The 13,087-nt window shown below is 44.9% G+C and overlaps 3 protein-coding genes across 9 annotated transcripts in view; all 3 read left to right on the forward strand.

Moving 5' to 3' along the window:
- Positions 1–13,087, forward strand: part of LOC134223557 (cysteine-rich hydrophobic domain-containing protein 2) — a 100,586-nt gene that overhangs the window by 72,912 nt on the left and 14,587 nt on the right. Inside the window, exon 1 of one of the 7 annotated variants that reach the window (XM_062702735.1) lies at positions 26–149. The exons of 4 other annotated variants lie outside the window; for them this stretch is intronic. The gene's annotated coding sequence lies outside the window, so the exon portion shown is untranslated. Of the gene's footprint in view, positions 1–25; positions 202–9,926; positions 10,035–13,087 lie in introns of those variants that run through there. 2 more of the 7 variants (XM_062702732.1, XM_062702736.1) reach the window with 2 other exon arrangements.
- Positions 1,024–1,506, forward strand: LOC134221587 (uncharacterized). The gene has a single exon (XM_062700775.1). The coding sequence runs from the start codon at positions 1,024–1,026 to the stop codon at positions 1,504–1,506; it is 483 nt and encodes a 160-aa protein (XP_062556759.1).
- On the forward strand, positions 7,867–8,397 carry LOC134221588 (uncharacterized). The gene has a single exon (XM_062700776.1). The coding sequence runs from the start codon at positions 7,867–7,869 to the stop codon at positions 8,395–8,397; it is 531 nt and encodes a 176-aa protein (XP_062556760.1).

A 13,087-nucleotide genomic window follows, 5' to 3' on the forward strand; every position in this document is an offset into this window, starting at 1 on the left:
AATTGTATTTTTTCTATTTCAACAGGGATTGTACCTAAATTGAATTTTGATAAAGATAGACCTAGTCAGTATTAGCTTACAACTCAATCGGAGAAGATCATTTCTCGACCGAAAGTAATCTCCCGTAAAATTGAAAGTACTCCAAAGTGGTGACCCCGACGTGATCGCTCCCTAATCGCGTTTTTTCTGTTACGCGCATTGGTAATTTTCGTAAAAGTATTATTCGATCCGTTTCGCGAAATGCCTGGTGACGATAATAAATCAGGAGGTAGTGGACTGGCGGTTCAACCCGCTGTCGTCGAATCGATCAATGCGCCGCTTCTTGATCCATCCAGTATGGCCGACACGAACATCGAAACCTACTTCATGTCGCTAAAGTTTTGGTTTGCCGCGTCCGGAATCAGTGCCCATGCCCACCATGATGCGCGCAAATATAATATCGTGATGGCAAAAGTGCCGCCCAAAAAGTTAACCGAACTGCGGGCGATAATAGATGCCACCCGGCGACCGACAGATACACCTATATTAAAACAAAGCTGATTGAGTACTTTGCCGACAGTCAGCAGCGGCGTCTTCAACGTGTTTTGTCCGACATGCCACTGGGGGATCTAAAGCCAAGCCAGCTCTTTAATGAAATGAAGCGGGTTGGCTACCCAACACGTTTTCGAAGGGGCTGCAATTGATCCAATACATGACCTAAAACGCGAAATCGCTGAGCTGTTTAGGAAGTTTGAAAAAGTGATGTGCAACCAAAAAAAAACGTTCGCCGTAGTTCTCGTTCTCGTTCTCGTGGTGGTGAAACGAAAAACATCCGTCACGAAAGAGACCCGTCGATCGGGCCGTGTTGGTACCATCGCACGTTCGGGAACGATGCTCGCCGATGTACAAAACCTTGCTCTGCTGGGCAACAGTGTTCATCTAATCAACAGTGATGTCGCTCTGCTGTTGCTGTGGGGGAAATTGGCAAACTTTCTACCACAGCCACAATCTATCGCCTGAACATTGCGGACTGTATGCACCTGTATGCAGTGTTTAATCGACACGGGTGCCGACGTGTCTGTAGTGACGAAAGGATTGCATTCAGCAAAAGTGAAACCAACGTCTATGAAATTGTTCGCCGCGAACGGGACTCCGATAAAAGTGTACGGTGAGGTGTTACTCAAAGTAAATCTTGATCTACGTCGCGAGTTTCTGTGGACATTCCTTATCGCTGATGTTTCGTCGGGAATAATCGGTGCGGACTTTATATGCAATTTCGATTTGCTAATTGACCTGAAGCGAAAACGCCTCATCGACAACGCCACGCGCCTCGAATCGATTGGTTCCCTTGCCAAAACCAGTGAATACTCAATCAAGACTTTCAGTGCAGTATCACCGTACGCCGAAATATTGGCAGCCTTTCCTAGCATCACTCGCCTCGCGCCTCCGGGTATAATGAGCAAATCGTCGATTGTGCATCGCATTGAAACGACCGGTCAGCCTGTCTACGCCAGACCACGACGCTAACCACGTATGGCTAACAGCGGAGCAACTCCTAAGCTAAGTAGGGTCACGCAGGAGGCGGACCTGAAAGTAGCTAATAAAGCCTCGGCACGGACCGTAGAAAAGGTCCGAGTGGAGAACGAGAGGAAAATGGTACCTCCACCTAGGAAGATACTGGAGGACCGCCGGGAGGAAGATCTACCATGGACAGAGGTAGTGAATCCTAAAAAGGCGAAAAGAAGCCGTCAGCAGGTCGCAGGGAGTGCGACCAAGGGAAAGGAACCAGTCACCGCCAAGAAGGGTAGAGCCCGTGAGAAAAAGGGTGCGCCTTCTAGTGGGAGTGACAAGCGGAAGGATAGAGGTGAAGCGATCATTGTCAAGGCTGACGATAAAAGCTACGCCGAAGTCCTAAATACTATGAGAGGCACCGAGAAGCTCTCTAGTCTAGGAGGGAATGTCAACTGCATCCGAAGAACGCGCAAAGGCGAGATGATTCTCGTCTTGAAGCGGGATGCTACTCGGAAGAGTTCCGAGTATAAAAAGTTGACGGAAGAGGTCCTGGGTGACAGGGTCCAGGTTAGAGCCCTGTGCCCAGTCCTGAACATCCAGTGCAAGGGCATGGATGAAATAACCGAAGCCGGAGACCTGGTAGACGCACTGAAGGATCAGTGTAATGTCGAGATCCAGGAATCCGCGATTCGGCTACGCAAAGGCTTTGCGGGAATGCAGGTTGCCTCATTCCAAGTACCTATGGCTGCGGCCAAGAAGGTGCTGGATAAGGTAAAACTGAAGGTGGGTTGGTCGGTTTGCTCGCTGAGCACAAGCCAACCCAATCAGGCCTGCTACAGGTGCCTTGGCCACGGTCATAAGTCCTATGACTGTAAGGGACCTGACCGTAGTAAGCTGTGCCGTAGGTGCGGAGCCGAAAACCACCAGGCTCGCACCTACCAGGCTGCACCGAGATGCCTGATCTGTCCTACGGGGGCAGACATCAGGCATCTCACCGGTGCGCAGGCCTGTCCGGCCTCTAGAAGGGTCCAGACATGCAAGTAACACAGCTAAACTTGAACCACTGCGAGGCGGCTAACAGTCGGTTATCGAGTGTAAAGCTGATGTTGCCTTGCTGTCTGACCCATACCGCATCCCTGCTGGAAACGGCAGCTGGATTGCGGACAAGTCCGGTATGGTGGGAATCTGGACTTGTGGGCGCTACCCCATCCAGAAGATAATATCTTCTCCCGATGAGGGTTTCGTCATAGCAAAGGTAAACGGTGTTTACTTTTGTAGCTGCTACTACACTAGGGTAGTTGATATTCTTGCGGCGAAACTAACTGGCCTTAAACCAGTAGTTGTAGCAGGTGACTTCAATGCGTGGGCAGTGGACTGGGGTTCCCGGTTTACTAACGCTAGAGGTTATATCCTGCTAGAGTCACTAGCGGTATTGAACGTAGTTCTGCTGAACGAAGGTCAAGCGCCAACGTTCAGAGGACCGAGCGGTGATTCATGTATCGACGTCACCTTCTGCAGCGCAGGATGGACTGAAGAACCAGGATGGATGGTCCACGAGGGTCATACTTCTAGCGACCATCAGGAAGTACTTTTTATGGTCGAGTATACCCGGAGAACTACGACGAGAAGAGGTGGTGCAACGGATCCCGGATGGCGCACTTCACAGTTCAATCAAGAGCTGTTGGTGGAGGCGCTGCGCTGGGAGAGTAGGACTACAGGACTAAGCGGTAACGACCTGACGGAAGAACTTACACGTGCCTGCGACGTGGCGATGCCAAGGAAGACCCAGCCCCCAGGAAATCGACAACCAGTGGACTGGTGGTCTGACACGATTGCAGATCTTCGTAGAACCTGTCTTAAAGCTAAAAGAAGGTTGCGACGTGCTAGAACAGACGCTGAGCGATTCGATAGACGAGGGGTATTCCGGACAGCGAGCAGAGCCCTGAACTACGAGATCAAATGTAGCTAGCGAGCCTGCTTCGAACAGCTGTGCAGGATGGCGAATGACACCCCGTGGGTTGATGCATACAGGATAGTGATGTCTAGGACCAATAGCACACCTCCTGAAAGATCCCCAGAGATGTTAGCCAGTATAGTAGAGGGATTGTTTCCGACACATGAACCATCGGACTGGCCCGCTACACCATACGAGTCAGTTGACGTGGTACCGCTAGTGACTAACGAAGAGCTTATCGTAGCCGCAAGAAAACTTAAGCTCAATAAGGCGCCAGGCCCGGATGGTATTCCAAACCTGGCCCTTAAACACGCCATTCTTGCCAATCCATATATGTTCAGGAGCTGCCTCCAGAGATGCATGTACGAAGGAAACTTCCCAGATCGATGGAAACGGCCCAAAATTGGTGCTATTACCGAAGCCTGGCAAACAGCCGGGGGATCCTTCGGCATACAGACCAATTTGCCTACTCGACACAGATGGGGAGCTGCTAGAGAGGGTAATTCTGAATAGATTATCGGCTTATACAGAGTGTGCTGGTGGCTTATCCAGCAACCAGTATGGCTTCCGTAAGGGCCGTTCTACCATCGAAGCAATTCGAGCGGTAACGGATACGGCCAAGATAGCGAGAGGTTTAAACAGAAGAGGTATTAGGTACTGCGCGTTGATTACACTTGATGTAAAAAACGCGTTCAACAATGCTAGCTGGGCAGCAATTGCTGACTCCCTGCACCGATTGAGAGTTCCGGATTACCTGTGCAGGATACTGAAAAGCTATTTTCAGAATAGGGTGCTGTTATACGACACTGATGCTGGTCAAAAGTCGATCGTAGTGTCCGCGGGACGCGGGTGTTCCACAGGGATCGATCCTCGGACCGGTTCTGTGGAATATTATGTACGACGGAGTATTGCGATTAAGTCTCCCGGCCGGAGTGAAGATAGAAGGCTTCGCGGATGACGTAATGCTAGAAGTAGCAGGTGACACTCTCGACGAAGTTAGATTGAAGGCTTCATACGCGATTGGCAGAGTGGAGGAATGGCTCAACTCGAGACGGTTATCCCTTGCACACCACAAGACGGAAGTCGTGGTAGTGCATAACCGCCATGGGTTGCAACAGGCGAGGATAAGAGTAGGGACCTGCACAGTTAACTCCGTGAGGTCTCTCAAGCATCTGGGCGTGATGATCGATGATAAGCTCTATTTTACGAGCCACGTCGATTATGCATGTCAGCGGGCTTCATTGGCGATAAAATCTTTATCACGAATGATGTCCAACAGATCGGCGGTGCATAGTCAAGTGCGTAGGCTGATAGCTGGCGTACCATTGTCTATCATTCGTTATGGCGTGCCGGCATGGGCCGTAGCACTAAAAGCCGAGTACAATGTAAAGAAACTGATCAGAGTACATCGGCTGATGTGTCTACGTGTCGCGAGCGCATATCGCACCATATCATATGAGGCGGTGTGCGTTATAGCTGGAATGATGCCGATCGACATACTCTTAGAGGAGGGTGTGGAGTGCTACAACGAAAGGGACTCGGTGCAAGTGCGACGTGTCAAGAGAGCAGCCTCGTTGCTTAAATGGCAAAGAGCATGGGACACCGCAGTCAAAGTCGTTGGATCCACAGACTGATTCCAGATGTGTCCAACTGGGTTGATAGGAAGCATGGTCAAGTCAATTTCCACCTAACACAGGTGTTGTCTGAACATGGCTGCTTCAAGAAATTCCTACACAGGTTTGGCTTCGCAGATTCTGCGGAGTGTCCTGAATGTGTAGGTGAGTTAGAATCGGCAGAGCATGTGATGTTTGCATGCCCGCGATTCGAGGTAGAACGCAATGCCATGCTACTTATTAGTGGTATGGATACAACCCCGGACAACCTCGTCGAGAAGATGTGCCGGGAAGAAGCTATATGGAATGCGGTGAACACAGCATCTCAACAGATTATGTCGAAACTGCAGCGGTGGTGGCGTCTTGAACAAAACCAACGAGTGCAGTAAGGGCACCTGTGATGCAGTGAACACTTTGCTCACCTCGACAACCAACATGTCGCGGGTGGGCTGCGGGGACCTCAGTATGTAGATATAGATGTCATTGCGGTTCACGCGCGGTGGTTGTTGTCGGGGTGCTCGTCTCCAACGTGAGATTATGATACGGACCGTTAGGTTACTATCATAGCTTGCGATCGACGGGTGGTGAGGTAGCCACCCTTGAAGTCGATGTTGTGTGTATTGACATCAAGTGCGTTAGCATAGGCATGAGCGTTCTCAATAGTCCCCCCCCTGATGTATTGCTTAATTGTGGGCCGAGGGTACGGACTGGCGAAAGGGTTTTGGTTTTAGTGGGTCGGGTAAGAGTTACATGACATACCCATCCCCACACTACCTGAGTACCTTCTCAGGTGTCTGGTTGCAGATTTCCGTTTACCCTTGCTCAAGAAAAAAAAAATGACCACGACGCCTTCCCCCGGCCAAACTTGAAGCAGCTCGAACCGAATTTGAGCATCTAATGAGGCTAGGAATCTGTCGACCGTCCAGCAGTAACTGGGCCAGCCCGCTCCATATGGTGAAAAAGGCAGATGGTTCTTGGCGCCCATGTGGGGACTATCGCGCTTTAAATGCCTAGACCGTACCAGACCGGTACCCGTTGCCTTACCTGCAGGACTTGCTAAGACGGCAATCGCAACACCGTTTGGGTTTTTTTTTAAATTTTCCTTCATGACGTTTGGATTACGGAACGCCGCCCAAACTTTCCAACGTCTAATCCATAAGGTCGTCCGCGGATTAGATTTCATATTTCCGTACAACGACGACTTATTTGTCGCCTCTTCTTACTCTGAAGAGCATCGCGAACATTTGCGTCAGCTGTTCGAGCGGCTAAAGCAGCACAACCTGGCGATAAACGTTGAATTCGGCCGCGAATCGCTCGATTTTCTGGGTCATTCCGTCACCGCTGAAGGCATTCGTCCTGTGCCATATCGCGTGGAAGCCATACAAAATTTCAAGCTACCGACTACACTGAAGGAGTTGAAAAGTTTTTTAGCCATGATCAACTTTTTTCGAAGGTTTGTCCCAAATGCAATCGAGGTCCAAATTCCGTTGCTGGCAATGACGCCTGGCATCAAGCGCAACGATCGTACACCTTTGGCCTGGAACAAAGAAACCAAAGCAGCTTTTGAGCGAAGCAAATTACAACTCTCTCGTGCTACACTTCTAGCGCATCCTGCCAAGTCTGCCGAACTGTCTCTCTGGGTCGATGCCTCAGACATTGCAGCAGGTGCGGTGTTGCACCAGATCGTTGACGGTGAAGTTCAACCACAGAGAAACAGACGTCTCACTTAGAACAAAATGCAATCAATATCATCGTCACGGAAACATTGCTGCCCAATGCTAAAAACACTGTGTTTTGCCAAGCGGCAACCAGATGGCGGTAGTGCGCAAACGTCAACCACAAGCAAAAACGATGGAAGCGCCATCGGTGGCCGATTGACCACCTACAAAACATTAAATCAACCGTTAAAAAGGTGAAGGACGTAACATGTGTTGAGTGAGACGTCTGTTTCTCTGTGGTTCAACCATTAGGGTTTTTCTCGAAAAGGTTCGATAAAGCCCAGCTACGCTACAGCACATATGATCGTGAACTATCCGTCATCTACCTCGCGATGAGGCACTTCAAGTTCATGCTAGAAGGACGAAGCTGCCACATCTACACCGACCATAAGCCAATAATTTTTGCCTTCCGTCAAAAGCTCGACAAAGCTTCAATCCGGAATATTCAGCAAGGTAACACAAAATCTTCTTTAAACTTGAAGCTCTATACCATTCCAGGCAGCACAAAACAACTGCTTTGTGATTGCTCAGGCGATCGCATTCGACCATTTGTTACGAAGCCGTTTCGTAATATCGCTCTACAAGCAACGCACCAATTGTCACACCCTGGTACACGTGCGACGACCAAACTGATGACGGAGAGATTCGTTTGGCCTAGTATACGAAAAGATAGCATCGCTTTCGCCAGGAGCTGTGTGCAGTGTCAGCGATCAAAGGTGACGCGTCATACACAATCACCTGCATCTCGGTATGCATCGCCAGATTGCCGATTTGCACACATCAACATCGACATTGTTGGACTTTTCCCACCAAGTAATGGATATCGCTACTGCCTGACGGCCGTAGACAGGTTCACTCGATGGCCAGAGGCATTTCCCGTTCCGGACATGACCGCACCAACGATTGCTCAAGATCTTGTGACCGGATGGATTGCTCGTTTCGGTGTTCCTACCTACATTACGACCGGCCAAGGGCGACAATTCGAATCGTCGCTATTTTCCGAGCTAACTCGTATGCTTGGATCTACACACCTTCGCACAACTGCATACCATCCGCAATCGAATGAATTAATATAAGAATAATAATAAGAATGATAATACTCGAGGTGATATTGCTTGGTTTGCGGACTGCCTACAAGGAGGACATACAAGCATCACCAGCTGAGATGGTATATGGAACAACTCTCTGTATACCGTCCGAGTTTTTCACCGAAAATTCAAAAAACATTAATGAAGCTGAGTTCGTCGTCAATCTGCGAAAAGCCATGCGCAATCTGTGCCTAAAAGAAACTGCATGGCACGGAAATCGAAACGTCTTCGTTCATCAGAACCTGCAAACATGCAAAAGCGTTTTTGTGCGCAACGATTCTGTGCGACCATCGTTATCACCTCCATATGAAGGACCATTCGAGGTGGTAAACAGGAGCGGAAAGTTCTTCAAAGTAAACATGAAGGGCCGGGCTGTGAACATTTCGGTGGACCGACTCAAACCTGCCTACACACTGGAGGAGCAGGAATCACCGAGTACTACAAACGCCGCAACTATAACCGCCGCTACGATTCCTCCGACTAGGGTCCCACGTTCTGTCCGACGAGTTGTAATTCCACTCCGATATCGTTAGAAGCACACCTAGTCTAGGAGGGGAGTACTGTAGCATCCGATCATCATCATCGATCGTCGCATCGATAAATCGATAGTTGGTGCGACACGCAACCCCGACAAGAGTGCAATACCAACAAACATGTGTTTCTCACCATGTTGATAGCAATCCTCTTTGAACACACAATTGTATTTTTTCTATTATTTCAACAGTGATTGTTTGTACCTAAATTGAATTTTAATAAAGATAGACCTAGTCAGTATTAGCTTACGACTCAATCGGAGAAGATCATTTCTCGACCGAAACAATGGACGATTGAGCCAATTTTCAAAAGCGAAAAATTAGGAAGGATTCCGCGTCGAATGCAACCTATCGGAAGTCTAAGTACAAAAAGGTGTGTCACATTTTTGAACACACACACACATACATACATACATACACACATACAGACATCACCGCAATTCGTCGAGCTGAGACGTTTGATATATAACAGTATGGGTCTCCGAGCCTTTTATCAAAAGTTCGGTTTTGGAGTGATCCTATAGCCTTAACGTATAATTAGTATACGCGAAAGGCAAAAAATTACTAAAACTCGAAAACTTCAACTAAACGGGAGAACCAGTATGCTAATTTTAAAAGAAAATCGCAATATACTGCTGGCTGTTGCTCCTTCCGTTGAGACAATCACGTTGAGCTGTTGCTGTTGTTTGGAGTGTTTATACCTGCTTCGCGTGGAGTTATTCGGAAGAAGACGTGATCTATCCGGAAACACATAGCGGTTGAAGGTTTACCAATTTTCTAAGTAGCAACGATAACAGATACGTAAACTTTATTGTTCTTATTTGGTTTCGCTTTGGTTAACGTATTTACTACCGAATCTGTTTTAAAGCTAGGGTGGATGTACCAATTGTCGCCATACATAAGAACAACTTCTTCTTCTTCTTCTTATTGGCATTACATCCCCACACTGGGACAGAGCCGCCTCGCAGCTTAGTGTTCATTAAGCACTTCCACAGTTATTACCTGCGAGGTTTCTAAGCCAGGTTACCATTTTTGCATTCGTATATCATGAGGCTACCACGATGATACTTGTATGCCCAGGGAAGTCGAGACAATTTCCAATCCGAAAATTGCCTAGACCGGCATCGGGAATCGAACCCAGCCACCCTCAGCATGGTCTTGCTTTGTAGCCACGCGTATTTCCACACGGCTAAGGAGGGCCCCCATAAGAAAAACTATTTTTTTTAAATAAGTAAAAGGCATGTGGGTGGACTTTTTCAAGTAACATTTTGAGTTTTATCTTACTCTATTAGCAGTTTTGGAGAGCATATTTTCAAGACCAGCAATAAAACTAAAATCTACATGACAACCTCATGATGACCGCTACAAGATTATGTTATGACCAAGTGGACCACTCTCGAGATCGTCTTTAAAGCAAGTTTAAGGTTATTCATAAGCGCTCCATAAAACCGCTGTCAAAAAAGGGAATTTCTTTTCCATGAAGCTTTTTGTTATTGTATTGTAGAAAAAGGATAATCGTAGAAATGGAAGAATGAAATAAAAACAACATCACGGGCATGACATGGATGAAAAATAATGTTCAATTATTTGGATGCCCAGAATTCGTTAGCGTGCTTGCAATTTTCTGGTGAAAACAGGTAAGAAAATCCGTTTGTTCAAGTGCGCCGTCGTAATACTGTGATTTACGGCCAATTAATAAGTGTAAATAATAAATCGATATGCTGCCTTTTTGCCTTTCTTGTACAACAAAGTTGTACCGAAGGCCTACCATTTCACTACGAAAACGAGCTTTTTATAGAAGCCTCGGAGACCTATAGTGTTATATACCAAACGACTCAGCTCGAAGAGCTGTACAAATGTCCGTCTGTATGTATGTGTGTATATGTGTGTATGTGTGTGCACAAAATCTAAGAAAAACATTAGACAACTTTTCATATAGTAATGCTTAACCGATTTTCTTGCAACAAGTTTCATTCGACAGGGGGTAAAGCCTAGTTGATCACTATTGAATTTTATATCGATCGACTGTTGTGTTTGAAAGTTATAAAGAAAATGGTACATCGAACCATATAAACGCCATATAAGGTAGGTGTCTTGGCTAAATGCGAGAAAGGCAGTATCACCACTCGGTGAATTAAGTTGGGTTTTTTCTGGTGGCATTCCGATTTGCCAGAAAACATTTCTCGTGCTTCAAATTTTGAAAATCATCTTGAAATGCAACGAATATTACTAATAACAATGGATTGCAAAAGATTTGCGCCGATATATTTTTTTCTCTTATCGTTTTCTTATATTTTTCTTATTCTTATCTTATCTTTTCTATATCGAATTGTGGTCATTGCACCATTCGTTGTGTATTCGCATTAATACCATTTTAATTTACCGGAAGTAAGAGGATATAGTTTGCTTGCATTTTATTATCTGTTTCATTTTCAGAAGAGGAATTTGACCAATAAACAACAAAATCTTAAATATGCCAATGCCCAGTTGGGAAAATTTATATGTTTGTTTTCCTTGTTTAAAATATTTGGGGAACATGGAACAGAAACATCTGCTTTTAGCCATTCGATTGACCATAGTTCACGAAGTTCAACATAAACATGTGTTCTTGTACAATACCATTATAAACCTAATTAAAACTGCTAAGTTTTATTTAGGTTATGTGTGAGACAAGTCTTTGACCAATATATTCGGCTTTATGACACATTCCAGCGTAACGCGACACCACGAGGAGCCGACTTTCAGTGAGAAATTAGGTCTGCATTCGAAAATTAGCCTCGGGGAGATATGATTAAACATGTGTTAAATTATCCTCACTAAATTTCCTTTCTGATAGTACATTCATTTTGAGATTTTTCGCTTTGAATATGGTAAATAAAGCGCGCTGCATTTCGTAATGCGACACCATCGCTGAATTGCACTTTCTCGCATTTTGAAATGCAATTGCGTTTTTCAGCTCTGGTATACGGTTTGGAGTCTCGATTTATTCTAAGCATTTCTCGTATACATCAACAGAAATAAGGCTGTGAATTAAAATCGCAGGAAAAAACGGAAATTATAATGAAAATAACTTAATTGATATGAACACCGCCGCGTTACGCTGATCGACAAACAGTCTCCTGCAAATGGTGTCGCGTTACGCAAACGTGTTTATCGTTGATAGAATACGTAATTTCAGCCGATTTCGATGCGACATGTTATATTCGACACAGAATATTATCACATTATCTATCGTTGAATGTAGTTCGAGTTGTTGGTTACGTTCTGGAGCAGATATTGAGGTTTGAGGGACTAACCGGCACAAATATAGAACTGAACCAATTCCATTCGTATCATATATTCAGTTTTTGAAACAAATTAAATGGTAATGGGTTTTCCTATTTTTATATTAGTCACACCCAAGTATGACCCGGATCGGTTTTTAAGTACGTGGTCAGACGATCGATCCCCCTAGAAGTGAGTTTTTTTACACTGAAAAGTTCTATATTGTCTTTTTTCTACGTTAACCATTTTGAAAGGTGATGATGGCCCAAGAAGCTCAGCAATGTTGAAGAGGAATATTTCTGTCGTTTTTTATTCTACGTTTCTACTGGAACGTTGTCTGTTTTCAACTTTTTATTTATTTCCGAAAAGATTGGAATACGTCTCATGTCTCAACCAATGTTTATCACAAGAACGTATGCGTCGTGCCCTGAGTGCACTACTTTTAACTACATTTTCAATCTTTACTCTATCATCAACACTATACTCAGAAAATAAATACCGTCAACTGGGGGGAAGATGATCATTGAGGTGAAGATGGTCATTTGATGTGTCAGTCAAAAGTGACATTTTTTTTTAATGAAACGGTAGTCAACAATATTCTCCGTTCAAGTAATGTTACCGCTAGGTAGAAATCCGAGTTTTTCGATTATAATCATGAAAATGTATTTTGTGGAAGAAAGAGAGAGATAGTCATAAATGACGCTATTTTCGTTTCAAATATTGACTTCGTAGACTTCTTTACGTAGTAAATTCATTCATACAAATAACCTAGTGTATTTTGACTACTAGGTCATAATTATTTTAGTAGAGCTGTCTTGATCAACTTCACCCCAAACCAGATAACTCAAAAAATGTGTGATAATTTAATTTATTTTAAGAAATGCGAATGCATTTCAGAAAACTAAAGTTGTTGATTATTGCAACGTATAGCAGTACATGTTTTGAAAATATTTGTTTCGATTTAAAATGTAAACACACATTGTTATTGCATGTTTTGTCTTAAAAATGATCATCTTCCACCCAGTTGACGGTACTCAATTTTGCAAATAGTATTTATATCCTGGTGTAAAATAATTGTCTTATTATTGTATATTCATTTAGCTCAAAGCGAAGTTCATTAGGATGCCTGATATAATATGTCTTTATGCTGGTTCCCAATCCCAGCCCAATGCTGGTTCATCTCGATTAACATAAAATGTATTTTTTTTTTTCAAATTATTACTCAGCAACTCTCTGTTAACCTTTTTCGATAGGCCATTATTCTTGCATTGGTTTGGTGAAGTTTTTTGCCTGGCGCTATTCATTATATTTTCGGCTACCGGTGACCAACACTTTTAAATTATTTCACCGATATTGATTGTGAAAATCTCTGTTAATGTTTTTAAGATGAAATATCGACTAAATTGACGTATGTTAACGGCATCTT

Source organism: Armigeres subalbatus, chromosome 3 (genome assembly GCF_024139115.2).
Source record: "Armigeres subalbatus isolate Guangzhou_Male chromosome 3, GZ_Asu_2, whole genome shotgun sequence".
Lineage (NCBI taxonomy): Eukaryota > Metazoa > Arthropoda > Insecta > Diptera > Culicidae > Armigeres > Armigeres subalbatus.